This window comes from Festucalex cinctus, chromosome 13 (assembly GCF_051991245.1).
Source record: "Festucalex cinctus isolate MCC-2025b chromosome 13, RoL_Fcin_1.0, whole genome shotgun sequence".
Lineage (NCBI taxonomy): Eukaryota > Metazoa > Chordata > Actinopteri > Syngnathiformes > Syngnathidae > Festucalex > Festucalex cinctus.
The window spans coordinates 26886062-26901014 of record NC_135423.1 but is presented as its reverse complement, the minus strand read 5'-3'; the positions used below and the strand labels follow the sequence as shown (position 1 = coordinate 26901014).

General features: G+C 41.4%; 1 protein-coding gene across 6 annotated transcripts in view; it reads right to left on the bottom strand.

Moving 5' to 3' along the window:
• Window positions 1–14953, bottom strand: part of bcas3 (BCAS3 microtubule associated cell migration factor) — a 1025650-nt gene that overhangs the window by 314753 nt on the left and 695944 nt on the right. For 3 of the 6 annotated variants that reach the window (XM_077541212.1, XM_077541211.1, XM_077541221.1), the window contains one exon: window positions 10918–11093. The exons of the other annotated variants lie outside the window; for them this stretch is intronic. In XM_077541212.1, the coding sequence (XP_077397338.1) occupies window positions 10933–11093 (161 nt within the window). In that variant the 3' untranslated portion in view covers window positions 10918–10932. Of the gene's footprint in view, window positions 1–10917; window positions 11094–14953 lie in introns of those variants that run through there. 6 annotated transcript variants of the gene reach the window in all.

Below are 14953 nucleotides of genomic sequence, written 5' to 3'. Positions count from 1 at the left end.
TTATAAACTCTAATGCAAGCATGCAACAATCATAACCAAGCAAAACACAGTTTAAATAATTAACTTTATATGTTTGGCTCCAGATCGATCGCGTGACCAGTGCATCTATCCTCGTATGGGGGCGTCCGCGACGCGTGCGTGAATTAAACTCCGGTAACCATCTATTAATATTAACTACCATAAAGACATGTTCCATGATAAAGCTATAAAGAAATGCATATACAAAACGCAACATTGCAATCCGCGTTCACACTGGCTACATACCGGCGGGCTGTGTGCTCCTGCTTGACAGCTCAGGTGACAATGACAGATGACAGTCAGCTGTGCTAAATAACCTTCGAGCATGCGCAGCCGCCCTTTCCACGGAGAAATAAGGTTTAATTTTGTAAACACATGAAATCATGAGCGTTATTTTCATTTAGCTCTATTAAATTTATAAACAACAAATAAGCAATTGTGGGGATTAATTCGTCCATTTAATCAAATGTCTCAACAACTAATATTTTTTGTTTAGTGACACTCCGTCAAATTAGGTTTAATGTTACAAAGGCTTTGATCATTCACGTCAGCCTTGAAAACGTTCTATTTCATCAGATTGCGTCATGTTTCATATTAATTCGCAGCTCTAGTTAGGGCCCGAGCAGCTACTGCTGTGAGGTTAAACAAACTTGAGTTGAGTTGAGTAATTCCATACACCGGCAGCCCATTGAAAAGAGATACAATGTTGACATATGCTGGCCATAGTTAGTAGATGTTTTTGATTTCACAACTCATTGACCCGGCTGCTCTGCACTTGGACGTTGCACTGACCACTGATATATATATATATATATATATATATATATATATATATATATATATATATATATATACTGCGATTGGCTGGCAACCAGTCCAGGGTGTCCCCCGCCTACTGCCCAGAGCCAGCTGAGATAGGCGCCAGCAGCCCCCGTGACCCTTGTGAGGAATAAGCGGTCAAGACAATGGATGGATATATATATATATATATATATATATATATATATATATATATATATATGAAAGTAGTTGACGTCACTTAACGTTTATGGCGGCATACATCGTGATTTTACTAAACGTTATTAAACATTTTTGGCGGTCAAAGAGTTAAAGGATCAGTATCACTGTATTTTAAGCCCTTCCACAGCCCTTCCACAGTTAACTATATAGGATTAAATATTACCTTTGACACCATGGCGATGTAATTTCTTATGAAATATGAGTTATTTTGCTGGATATTTTTCTTATCCGGAAGTAAGTTGCCCGGTTCAGTAAAATCCGCCTTTCCCCATGTGGTTGCCGCGTTCTCTCTCGTCTCTGCTGCGCGCACCGCCCACAAAACTTCAGCGCTCACCGGAAACTGACCAACCTAGCAGCGGATGGCTCCTCAGATCTGCATGTCTCCCTCCAAAGCCTGGGAGGCCGCGAGCGAGCGCAACAGCCACCATCTCTTCAAACCTGCCCACCCTGTCACGTAGTAAAGAAGTAGTAAGTACAGAGTCACTCGTTTTTGTGTCGTAAATGCCTCCTGAGAAGACAACCAAACTTTTTAACCGCAAAGTGATTTAGCTATAGAGCCAAGGCCGCCACTCCGTACACGCAGACAATGTATTATTGTTACATAAATGGCCGTTCGCACCAGGCAATGAGTGATCTAGAAACCTGTTTATACTGTTCATCAGTGGAAAACAAAAAGTTGATCATCATTATCATCATCCACCGTGCCGTCCGGAAATGTGAAGTGTACTACATAATTCAATGTGTCTCAGTAATGAACACTGAAGTGTAGATTCTGCTCTTCCTTCACCTGTTATCCATAAAACGTCACTCTTCATTCATAAATAGATATATACCTAATTTGCTTATAATACTGATTAATCATGGATCATATATTTTATTACATTGCATTTTTGAGAATATTAAACTGCCATGTAGAATTGATTGACAGCACTATAAAACTACTGGAACAACCTCAACAGTTCCTCCCACACTTGTTATTTTACGGTACATCCTCTTGAAATGTATGATACTAAACAACCGCCCCATCCTCAGAAGCACTCACATACAGACATGCACTGTAATAGAATAATCAATCCTTGCACACAGTAAACTAATGCTAATGTTAATGCTAATTGGTTCTTTCACTTTGGCCTTTTTGGTTGTCACATGGTGATTGCACAAGGCTGTTTTATGGGCTTCTGCACTCTGCCGGATGGGACATATCAACTCCATTTTGGCCCATTACTGCCTTTAAGAAAATTTATCAGGCCCTCATTAGGAATGAAAGTAGTCTGTGTCCTCCAAATTGTGCTAAATAGAAGATTAGTTCAGACTCCCACGGACAGAGAATGTATGCTTTCGTTAGCTGAAATAGTGAAACTGATGTCTTGTAGTAACACTTCAGTACAAAATTAAGATTCAGACAAAGCCTCACAACGGCAGGAACTGGTTTGGAACAGGTTGACGCCCAAGATATACACTAAAAAGTGCCAAGTAGTGTTTTCACTGTGCAAGGGAAGTTGAATTGTACAACTACGATTACTTTCGGGATGGGATTCAGGGTAACAAAACTGAGTTTAGATCAGGTGCCCACTGGTCTTTTATAAATATATATATGTATATATATATATATATATACATCCATTTTCTTGACTGCTTTTCCTCACAAGGGTCACGGGGGAGCTGGAACCTATCCCAGCCGGCTTTGGGCAGTAGGCGGAGGACACCCTAGACAGGTTGCCAGCCAATCTCATATATACATATATATATATATATATATATATATATATATATATATATTAGGGCTGTCAAAGCTAAAGCATTAATAGATTAAATAATCAAAGAAAAATGTCGCATTTATCACGTATTAACGCATATTAATCACACTATTTTTTTTTTTTACCGCACTTGAGCCTTGAACGTAACCGCGGATGGTTACATTGAAGGCTGTGCAGGTCAGTGATTAGGTCAATGCACGACATTTCCTACGCCTGTTGTTCCAAAATAAGCTGGGTGACTCCAGTTGGTGTGCTCGGTGGTAAATTTCGCTTTAAAAAACCCCCAGACGGGACTTTAGATAAAGCAAAAGTAATTTGTCATATCTAATGCAGTTTATAATGTTCTTGTGTGCAAAGAACAAGCATTCACATTCCGTTTTATGCTAGCATCTGCTGGGTTCTTTATTTTTTGTGCTCTCTTCTCAATCATCTCTGTCCCAGAAGCCCCCGGTCCTATGAGGCTACACTGCCACCTATTGGCCAGCACACATCACTACATTTACTTTTACAAAAACAGTAAGAGACTTTTCCCTATTTGAAAAACTACTGGATATATTTGAAATGTAGTCAGAGGTGGGATTTGAACCTGTGACCTCCTGCTTACTGAACAATGCACTGGTTTAACAAAGTCCCACTCCAAGTGAGCTAATGAGCAGTATCAGAGAGCTAGTAATGAAGATCAGTTGTATGTATGAAAGTGGGCGTGGGAAGTTTCATAATAATTAAGTATAGTAATAATAAAGTAATAATAATAACTAGACAAAGTGCAATTTCTGGAGAAATTGCGTGGGAATGCTAAAAGCTGAATGCTAATAGCTGAATCGTAAGATCTGAATGCATGTGGAATGCTTATTATCGGTGCCGATATCTGTCATGTTGACAAATATCTGCATCGGCCTTTTTACGAATCTTGAAGGCCGATAAAGCTGGAATCTCACCGAGCCGTGAATGCTTGCGAACGTATAGCAAATTTTGTTTTTCATCAGGATTTGTAAGATGTTCACAGATACTTTTTACTTGTTGCAAAGACATTTCAAACATATTCAGACAATTTTTCACTGTCTGCGAAGATCTTTTGAACCCTGACGAAAACCCAAAATTAGATACATTTAATTTTGCATACATTTGTCACTGCTGACACTGGGAAGTCCCAACACTTTTTAATTGATAAAAAATAATTAAATATATTTTATTTACGGTAGAAAACTTTGGAAAAATAATTATTTATTTATTTATTTATTTATTTATTTACTTATTTATTCACTGTAAACACTGGGAAGTCCCAACACTTTTTTAATTCATAACAAAAATAAAAATAAAAAAATAAAAAATAAATTTAGAAATTATGTTGAAATTTTGGAAAACTATTTACAGTAGAACACTTTAGAAAATTATTTATTTATTTATTTATTTATTTATTCATTTATTTATTCATTCATTCACTGCAAACACTGGGAAGTCCCAACACTTTTTAATTTATGAAACAAAATAATAATTAAAAAAAAAATCAATTTAAAAATTGTTGAAATTTTGGAAAACTTTACTTACAGTCGAAAACTATTTATTCATTCATTTATTTATTTATTTGCTTGCTTAGTTTTGAATTTAGCTTAACACATGCTGATGACCCTGGAGGTTCCCTACAATATCTGTTAAAATTTTTAATTAAACAAACCTGTCCATTGTTTATATGTTTAAAATTAAAACAAAAGGTTTGTTTAAAGTTTTTTTTTACGCTATTATTTTCTCTTGTACTGCAAATGAATGTCGGCTTGAATTATTGGTTATCGGGCTTCTTGATGACTAATAATTGGTATCGGCATGGGCCCTGAAAAAAACATATTAGTCCATCACTAATGAACTTCACAGATAGCTTTCTGTAGAAAGAAAAAAGAAGCGTTGATTTATTAACATCACAGATGGGAAATCCTGGTCCAGAAAGAAAAAAAAACTTGCCACAATCCTGTTTTTGCCCACAGTTGCTTCGACTGAAACGAGATCATTTAAATGCTGGGTGAGACGAAACACTTGTGGCGAAAGCCAAACTATGGCAGAGTTTTTACTTTTTGGACCTGGGTTTCCCCATCTCTGCAACATACCACACAAAAGCTTTTAAATGTTAATAAATGTTTCTTTTAATGTCTATGGTGTTTAACTACTACTACTAATACTACTACTGGTATACAGTTGTATCACTAAGCATAATTGCCATGGATATATTTGCAGTCAGACATGGGATTCGAACCCAGGACCTCCTGGTTACTGGAGAATGCACTTAACCAGGTACGTCACTGAGCAGTGTCAGAGAGCTGGTAATGATGATCAGTTGTATGTATGGAAGTGGGCATGGAAAGTGACTTAGAAAAAGTTCAATGTCAGTCCCATTGAAAAGGAATGGGGAAAAGTTGTTTCATGTTAAATTGTGATAGTGCTTTTACAGTACTAACTACTACTACTACTCAGCAGCAACAGCAGGTAAACAAGCAAACTTTACTTAAAGTAGAACAATTTAATGAATTTGACTTTCATATAAAATAGGGGGGGTCTATTCTATACCCAACCCAAGTGTGACAATCAAAGAAATTGTCCCTAGAATGAAATGAGGCAACATCATCAGGACCATTAATTGCTAATACTGCTTGTTTCGCCATGAAAGCATCGATGGAATTTTTGAGTAAACATATTGCAACACAGCAATGATAGTTATTGAAGTTTAAAATTTGAGCCGACACATGGGTCTTTCCTATTGAAAATGAAACAGGAAACTGACAAAAACAAACGTTATCCAGCTGACAAATACTGAGGCTGTCCACATGACTACTTTAGTCACTTTTGGGGTTAAACAGACATAAAAAAGTACTTTTCCTTATTTTTTTTTTAATTTATTTACGCATGCACACACGCACGCGCGCACAGTTATTGGCTCCAGCTTGACGCATTGAGGACCCCATGTTAACCTCTTCAGACTGAGAGTAGGGGTGTGTGGGAGGGTGCGTGTGAGAGAGAGAGAGAGAGAGAGAGAGAGAGAGAGAGAGAGAGAGAGAGAGAGAGAGAGAGAGAGAGAGAATGCGTCTGTCTGGCGGTTGATCCCTTTGTCCGTTGACAAGCTGTCCCATTCACAATACGTGTGGTTAAACTCTGTTAATGAGCATTGTTTCTGGCTGGCCCGAGAAAGTGTAACACTTATCACAGCTAAACCCTGAAAGGGGGGTTTGCATTTTTAAAACTGCTAGTAAGATGTGAATGTAGCATCACTTCATTTACAGAGGAGAGCAATTTGGGTGGGGGTTGTGGGGAATCTGTTGAGTAGAGATTTTTATGCTGGTTAAAAGTAAAATTGGCATGCTAATTAGGGTTGCCAACTTTCTCATCCCAAAATAAGGGACAGGTGCATGGCACGGTGTCATGGTGGCGTGAGCATGATGTCTGAAATCAGTGTTTATTCTGATTAGATTCGAAATGTACAAAGTTTGTACATTCATATATATATATATATATATATATATATATATATAATTATACCACCGTTGTAGTGAAAGAAAAATGATCAACACAAATCAGTCACACTTGTTTTTTTTGTTTTTTTTACAATACATGTTTTAAATTGTATTTTTTTTTATTCAATTGTCATGAAATTACTGTATCAATGACTATAAATAAACCATATTTAAATCAGGAAAAAATCTTTACATTTTGTTGAAAATGTAGATATAAATTGAAGTATAAAACATGCGATTAATGTGCGATTAATCGTAAGTTAATTATTGAAGTCATGCGATTAATTCCGATTAAAACTTTTAATCGACTGAGACCTTTAATAAATATTATCCATTTTAAGATCTTAAGATCAACATAGTATTTTCTCATTGCAGGGAAAGACCGGCCCGGCCCGCGAATGGCAAACATTTTTGTAAAACCAAAATAAGTGAATCCGTGGGTAGGGTACTACTGTAACACAAGTATGCTGGGGTCCACTGTGTTTAAAAATGCTAAATCTGATTTGTAACAAAATAAAAGTGTCCATATTTTAATTAACTCTTCCAATACATATGATGTATATGTACGTCATAAGCGTCATTGTCGCCGCGTACACATGACGTATATCTACGTCATAAGGCTTTTTTTTTTTAATGCAAAAATCCAGTTACATGAGTCCGTGGACATTCGTAATCCAAACATGAGGTGGGGAGAGAAAAGGAGAACATGTCATTCCCCATCAGCACAACAAGCGTTCACTTTTTTTCCTGCTCAACAATATATTCACTACGAGCAAGCTATTTCTAACCTGTGTGCGTGTGTGTATGTTTCAGTGAGTGCATGCTGGAGGTGAGGCTTGGGGTAGAGGCCATTAAAGCTCTGTTAAAACACTTCTGATGCTGTTGGCTGCTGTTAGAGCAAAAGGATAATGAAAAAAAAAAAAGAGACAGAGGCAGTGAAGGAGTGACTGTATACTCAGCGGCTATTCTGGCCCACCCTGCATTTCACTGGCAGCCTGTCAATACTATGAGCACGGAGGTGCAAGATGAGTCAACAACCTAATTCTAGCATCAAACTTTCATGGGTAGCAGAGGAGAAGTACAGGCTGGAGAGACTGGGGCGAGAGAGCGTTTCTGTTAACGCTTTCTCCAGGACCTTCACTCCTCCAAATCTTTTAAAAAGCCTTTTAAAAAGCTGACCCCTTTTACACTCTCTTGCACACATACAGTGCAATCAAAGACGTGCAAACCCACACAGTGACACTTTTAAAGGTCTGACCTGTGGCTGAATTGCATTTAAAAAAAAAAAAGAATTTTAGCAAGATATAATAGTGACCCTTACTGTCTTGTACAAAATAGAGTCCGAGCAGAAAGTGCCAGCAGCTTTATTTATTAAATATTGCCAGAGAGAAGAAGCATCACAGATTAACTGATTAAACATTTTATAGGGATACTTGAATCATTCAACCATTTTCAGCAGTAACAAGTTCATAATTTGTCATACTGTAATTAATTTGGTAACTTCATTATTTTTCACATACAATTAATACCCCTTAAAAAACACACACACACACACACACATTTTGCCACTTGTTGTCAACTGAAAATGACATCACGTATTTTAAGGTCTCGACCACCAATCATGGCTCACTATGTGATCATGACATAACCAAACCAAAAAAAACATGAGCCAGTTGGTCAGTTTCGAATTGCTTTCAGTGCTAATCAGCATCTGCTTGATCTACAAGAGTAAATGACACAACGTTTTCAGGAATGTAGGCACTAGACTTTCCACTGACCTTATCAACTATATCGGATGGAGCGATATTTTGCATATTTTTTAGATTTTGTGAGCAGATCCGTAAATTGAGACATTATAGCCACAGTTTTCCCCACATATATATACATATATACATATATATATATATATATCCATCCATCCATCCATTTTCTTGACCGCTTATTCCTCACAAGGGTCGCGGGGCTGCTGGCGCCTATCTCAGCTGGCGGGGGACACCCTGGACTGGTTGCCAACCAATCGCAGGGCACACAGAGACGAACAACCATCCACACTCACACGCACACCTAGGGACAATTCGGAGCGCCCAATTAACCTGCCATGCACGTCTTTGGAATGTGGGAGGAGACCGGAGTACCCGGAGAAGACCCACGCGGGCACGGGGAGAACATGCAAACTCCACCCAGGAAGGTCCGAGCCTGGACTCGAACCGGAGACCTCAGAACTGGGAAGCGGACGTGCTAACCACTCGACTACCGTGCCGCCCATATATATATATATATATATATATATATATATATATATATATATATATATATATATATATATATATATATGTGTATGTGTATGTACATATATATATTTTTTGTGTGCTGTCAAACGATTAAAATTTTTAATCTGATTAATCACACTTTTAAATTTTGATTAATCACGATTAATCAGCTAAATTACTTGCGTATTCGCGTACAATAAAATAAATACAAAATACCATATTTTGACATTAACACATTTTCATATCATTTGCAAATATTAATTAAATGCATGTACTCAATTGCATGCATGCGTGTATTGCTCAAAACGTAACAGCATCATATCAATTGGGTGCAATTCAGCAATTCTTAATTAATTAAATGCAAATTACTTTTGTTTTATTTAAAGTCCCGTTGGGGTGTTTTTTAAAGCGAAATTTACTACCGAGCACACCAACTGGTGTCAGCCCGCTCATTTTGGAACAACAGGCGTAGGAAATGCCGTGCATTGACCTCATCACTGACCTGCGCAGCCTTCAATGTAACCATCCGGGGTTACGTTCGAGGCTCAAGTGCGTCACAATTACAAAATTACTCATAAACACAAACGAAATGACACAGGTAAACAATCAACATGATATATTATTTCAACAATGCTTTTTTTACACTTTGTTCTGACATCTGAGATGTACAGAGTTGCAATTCCAATTAACAAGTCACAAGAAGAAAGTACAAACAAGCCACTCTTCCCCACCACTAAACAGGCTGAAATAATCATCACCACCAAGTACAACTACATACCAAAGATGGACCAAAGATCAAATTTCATCAAGTGCAATATGAACTTGGACTTCACAGAGAAGTGTGAAAAAGTGAAGACAACAAATTGTCACTGATGCTTCTCCTGACTTAAATGGCCTAAAAGTGACCCTGATTCGGGGCCATCCCTTCTCGGTCCTATTGTCCTCTTGAATCTAGTAAACTGTCTTCAGGAGAGGCCAACACTTACATGAATAAGTTAAAACCGTTGGGGAGCCAAAGTCCGTTGGCTGACGTTCCACCCTACTGAGTTTTAACACATTAGGAATCCCTGATGCTTGTAATGAGCCACAGACAGAAGGATGTCAGCTGGTGATCATTGCCGGAAAGACGTTACTCACAAAACTGTGTCTTTCTTAAATTGTTGTTGTAAAGAGGCTTCTTACATAAACAAACAAAAAAAAAAACTTCTGAGAGACAACCCTGTTCTATTTTGCAATCAATGTCATCTGCTGCTGTTAAATCTTCAATGGTCAAAAATGTGATCAGTTAAAGTTAAGAATGTGTAATTCAGGTTTGTTGCTTCAATTTCAAAATCATGTTCAATCTTAGCATGTAGCAAAATTGGCACACATGAAATGACACGCGATCCCAGTGCTTCTCAATTATTTTCTGTCATGCCCCCCCAGTAAGAAGAAAACATCTTGCGCCCCCACCCCCACCCCCACGCGACTATATGTAGTATCATTTGTCTATAAAATTGTTCTAAGCACACCTCTGCATAACACTGTGTCTGTATTAACCTATAAGAGAATAAAAAAAAGAAAGAAATATGGACCAACTTACAACAAACAATAGCTTTGTTTACTGAAACAAAAAAGATTTAAAGTACATCTGAAATTCAAAAATAAAATTAAATCCTTAACTAGAAATGCCATTTCTGGGGAAATGGCGTGTGAAGGCTGGAGAGCTGAATGAATACCTGTGGAATGATTTGGAATAATGTTGAATGTTGATGAATGATATTGAAAGATATTGAATGATATTGAATGGTGTTGAATGATGTTGAATGATACTGAATGACATGGAATGAGCTTAACATGCTGAAGTTGGAATGGTTTAAATTCATCCAGAAATCTAGAAGCAGTTGAAGGAAGACAAATACCACAAAAGTAAAAATAAATCAGCAAGAAACAAGAAAACAAGAAATCAAGTTAGCATGCTAACATTAGCATTAGCATGCTAAGCTAACATTAGCATGAGCATGCTAAGATAACATTAGCATTAACATGCTAACATTAGCATTAGCATGCTAAGCTAACATTAGCATTTACATGCTAACTTAGCATTAGCATGCTAAGCTAACATTAGCATTAATACGCTAGATAAGCATTAGCATGCTAAGCTAACATTAGCATTAGCATGCTAGCTTAGCATTAGCATGCTAAGCTAACATTTGTATTAGCATGCTAGCTTAGCATTAGCATGCTGAGCTAACATTAGCATTAACATGCTCTGCTAACATTAGCATTAGCATGCTAAGTTAACATTAGCATTAGCATGCTAAGCTAACATTAGCATTAGCATGCTAAGCTAGCAATAGCATTAGCATGTTCAGCTAGCATTAGCTAGCATTAGCATGCTAACTTAGCACTAGCATGCTCACTTCCTGTTGAAATCGGGTCACTTCCTGTTGAAATCGGCTCACTTCCTGTTGAAATCAGGTCACTTCCTGTTGATTTTAGGTCACTTCCTGTTGATATCAGGTCACTTCCTGTTAAAATCGGGTCACTTCCTGTTGAAATCGGGTAACTTCCTGTTAAAATCAGGTCACTTCCTGTTGATTTTAGGTCACTTCCTGTTGAAATTAAGTCACTTCCTGTTGAAATCGGGTCACTTCCTTTTTTTTCTTTTTTTTTTTTTTTTTCTTTTTTTTCTTTTTTTTTAAGAGCTCAGAATTGTTCATTCGGTAGTCTTACCGATTCAACGTCTTGTCATCATTGCTCTTTTTTTTTTTTTTTTTGTGTGTCTATGTGTGCGTGCGTTTGCGTGCGTGCGTTTGCGTGCGTGCGTTTGCGTGTGTGCGTTTGCGTGCGTGCGCGTGCGTGCGTGTGCGTGCGTGCAAATACGTATAAATTTATACTCATTCATTCACCTAAAACCTTATAAATATCCCATTACCCTTCGCCTTAACCAGGTACTTCAGAATCTTGCCAGAGTCGTGAGGTTTAAATGGTCAGGAGACCAGAGAAAAGGTCAGAAAAAAAAAAGAAATAAAGAGAAAAGAAAGGTAAATCAAAGTGAAATCCAGCACCGACCAAACACTTCCTGCCTTCCCCATGATTACAAAATCAAAGTCTTACGCCAACCCCGGAAGCCTCTAAATTCCAGCAAATTTAGCGAGATCTCAAGAGCCCAGAGGAAAAACTAAAGAGAGGAAGGAGGGAAGGATCGATAAGGCAGAGTGAAATCCATAGAAGCCAGTACATCCAATCCATCAAGGTGAAGTCCAGCACCAACAAGACCCCTCCTGCGTGGTTACAAAACCAGAGTCTTATGCCAACCCCAGAAACCTCATACTTCTAATAAATTAAGATCTCAAGTGACCAGAGGAAAAACTAAAGAGAGGAAGGAGGGAAGGATAGATAAAGCAAAGTGAGAACCACAGACACCAGCACCAACTGATTCAAGGGGCTGTGGGAGGGAGAGGGTACTTCTGTTGAGTTTCAGTAGATGCTGGTGCGACGGATCTGGCATGCATAAGGACCACCACCAAAGAAAGAAGCCGTCAACCGCGGTCCAGCAAAGCCCCCCCCCCCGGAATCCCCAGGCCGCGGCAGCACCAAGGCCACCCCCAAGCCACCCGAGCGGACACCGGTCGGCGAGCCGACCCAGACACCCGGAACACCCCCGCCCCAGCCCCGGCCCACCCCCCCGAGCCCAAGGCCGCAGAACGAGGCCCAGCGGGCCCCCACAGCGCCCCACCGGTCCCCAGCCCCCATCCCCCCACGACCCCCCCGCACCCCACCCAAACCCGCCATCCACCACGACCCAGGCCCCACCACCCCCGACCCCCAAACCCCCGAACACACCCCGACCCCCAGCACCCAACCCCCCACCCACCCATACCTCCACCCCCCCCCCAAACAAGCCGCCCCCCCCCCGACGGCCGCCACCCCCCCCGCGAACCCGGCCCCCCGCGAGAACCCCCCCCCCCCCGGAAACCGGCACCGGGCAGCAGCGCAGAGAGGGAAGATGTGCCCACCCCACCTCCAGCCGCGCGAGATTTGCACAGCGGCGGGAGGGGGGAAGCAGAGGAGGAAGCACCAGGGGAGAAGGCGGAACACCAGAACACCGAGCCCGGTGGGGAGAGGCCCCGGTCGTCACGCCAGAGTACTACTGACACCTAACCCTGTTACTGAGTCCGCCAGCTCGCCGACTGGCGAGCTCTACCCTTACACCGTGAATGTGGCCCCACCCAGTGTATATACAAGTGTGTGCGTGTGGTGCATTAAAATTGGGAGCAGGTGAGTCGGAGCAGAGGGAAAAAAATTTCCCCTACTCCGACACACCCGTATCTCCCCCAAAAAAATGAATATGTATATGTGTGGTGCATTAAAAAAGGGAATGGAGGGACAAAGTGGTGGGGCAGGGACACAAATGGGGGGGACCACAGCGCTGCCAGGCACTGCAGTCCATCCCCTCTGATGGCTCCCCGCCCCAACTCACCCCTCCCCTTGGACGTGAGGTGCATTAAAATTGGAGGGGAGTTGAAGGGTGAAGACGGTGTTTCCACCCTTCCCCACCCCACCAAGAAATGTGTTGTGTGCCCTATGTGTATATTTACAAAGTGTATAGTGCAAGCTAGTGAAGTGAGTAAGAGGAGCGACCAGCGGGGCCTCACCCAACCCGGCGGGTGTAGGTGGCACGCCCGCCCCCCAGCACCCCCACCCCCACCCGCCCCCCACCTCATCCACCCGGCACCACAATGGGCGGACAGCCAGCGCAGCAGGGCTACCGGACAGCCCACCGGCCACCGGAGCCCGCCCGGGGCGCCAGGAGTATACCGGAGTGGGGCAGGCCCCAAACCCTCGCCCGGCCCCCGGAGCCCGACGCCCGGAGCCCGACGCCCGGGCCGGGGAGGGAGCCCCAGGCCCAGGGAGAGGGAGGGGGAGGGGCCGCAGGGCAGACAGGGAAGGGGGGGGGGGGGGGAGCGGGGAGAAGACGACAAGAAGGCGAAAGGGCGGCTGCAGGGCAGGAGGCGGGGGGGGGGAGGAGGAGGGAGGGCGACAAGGGAAAAGGGACCGGGAGGCAGAGGAGGATGGGCGGGAGGAGGCGAGGAGGGAGAGGCGACGGGGGGGAGGAAGGGGGAGGGGAGAGGGAACCACGGGGCACACCGGAGGCCCACCCACCCCGAACCGCGCCGCCGGGCACGGAGCAGCGGACCGCGCCGGGACGGCACCGCCCCGGGCACCAGGGGAAGCACCCCAACACCGCACCCCACAGGGGGCCCAGGGAGCGGCCAAGACGCAACCGCCACCGAGCAGACAACGGGGGGGGGCAGAACCACCCCCGCCCGACCACAGGGGACGGCGTCAAGAAAGTTGACTAATTAGCATGCAGTAACACCAAGTGTTGATGCTTAGTGCCCACTAGAAATAGATCTTAAGGAGTTATTGAGTATAGTGTCGTATAGTGTGGTATGCTCGAGCCCACTAGCAGCAACTAGGTTCCTGACTATATAAAAATAAAAACAATCAGATACAAAATACCAAATACAGAAGCAGCGAAAACAGAAGTTGTAACGATGTGGTGGCTCTCGTTAACAGGCAGAATCTTGGCAGGATTAAGTTGCCAAATTGAGATTAAAATATTCTATGTACATAGACCATATTTGTTTAAATCTTGATACTTGATTTTTATTTAAGGCAGAGATTTTTTCCATTGAGATATAATTTATTAGTAAGTTTAACCAGTGGTCGATATTTAGAGATTGTTTATTTTTCCAATTGACAAGGATTATTTTTTTAGCAATAGTAAGGGCTATAAATATAGATTGAGATTGTTTACATGGTAGCTCAGTTATTGTTAAGTCACCTAGTAAACACAATCTTGGAGATACAGGAAGCCTACAGTTTAATATATCAGCGAGCTTTTCCAAGATTTTAGTCCAGAAATGCAGCACTGGAGTACATGACCATAAAGCATGAAGATAAGTATCGGCAGTGTTTTGTGAGCACTGGAGACAAATGTCGGAGTCAGAGAGTCCCATTTTTTTCATCATATATTGTGTAATATATGTTCTATGAAGTATCTTATATTGGATAAGTTGCAAATTTGTCTGTTTGGTCATTTTAAATACATTTTCACAGATTTGGGTCCAAAAGTCTGGTTCCGGAACTATAGACAAGTCTTTTTCCCATTTTAAAGTCGGTAAATAAGTTTTATTTGTGTATAAAAATAACTTATATATTTTTGATATTTTCTTTATTGTTGTTGGAGAAAGCTTTATAATATCTTTAGCTAAGACAGGCAGTTGGAGCGTATCCTGAAGTGTTGGGATTTGTTTCTTAACCATATTTTTAACTTGCAGATAATGTAAGAAATTTCCCTTTTTTATTTCATATTTCTGGACCAAGTTTGTATACGATATAA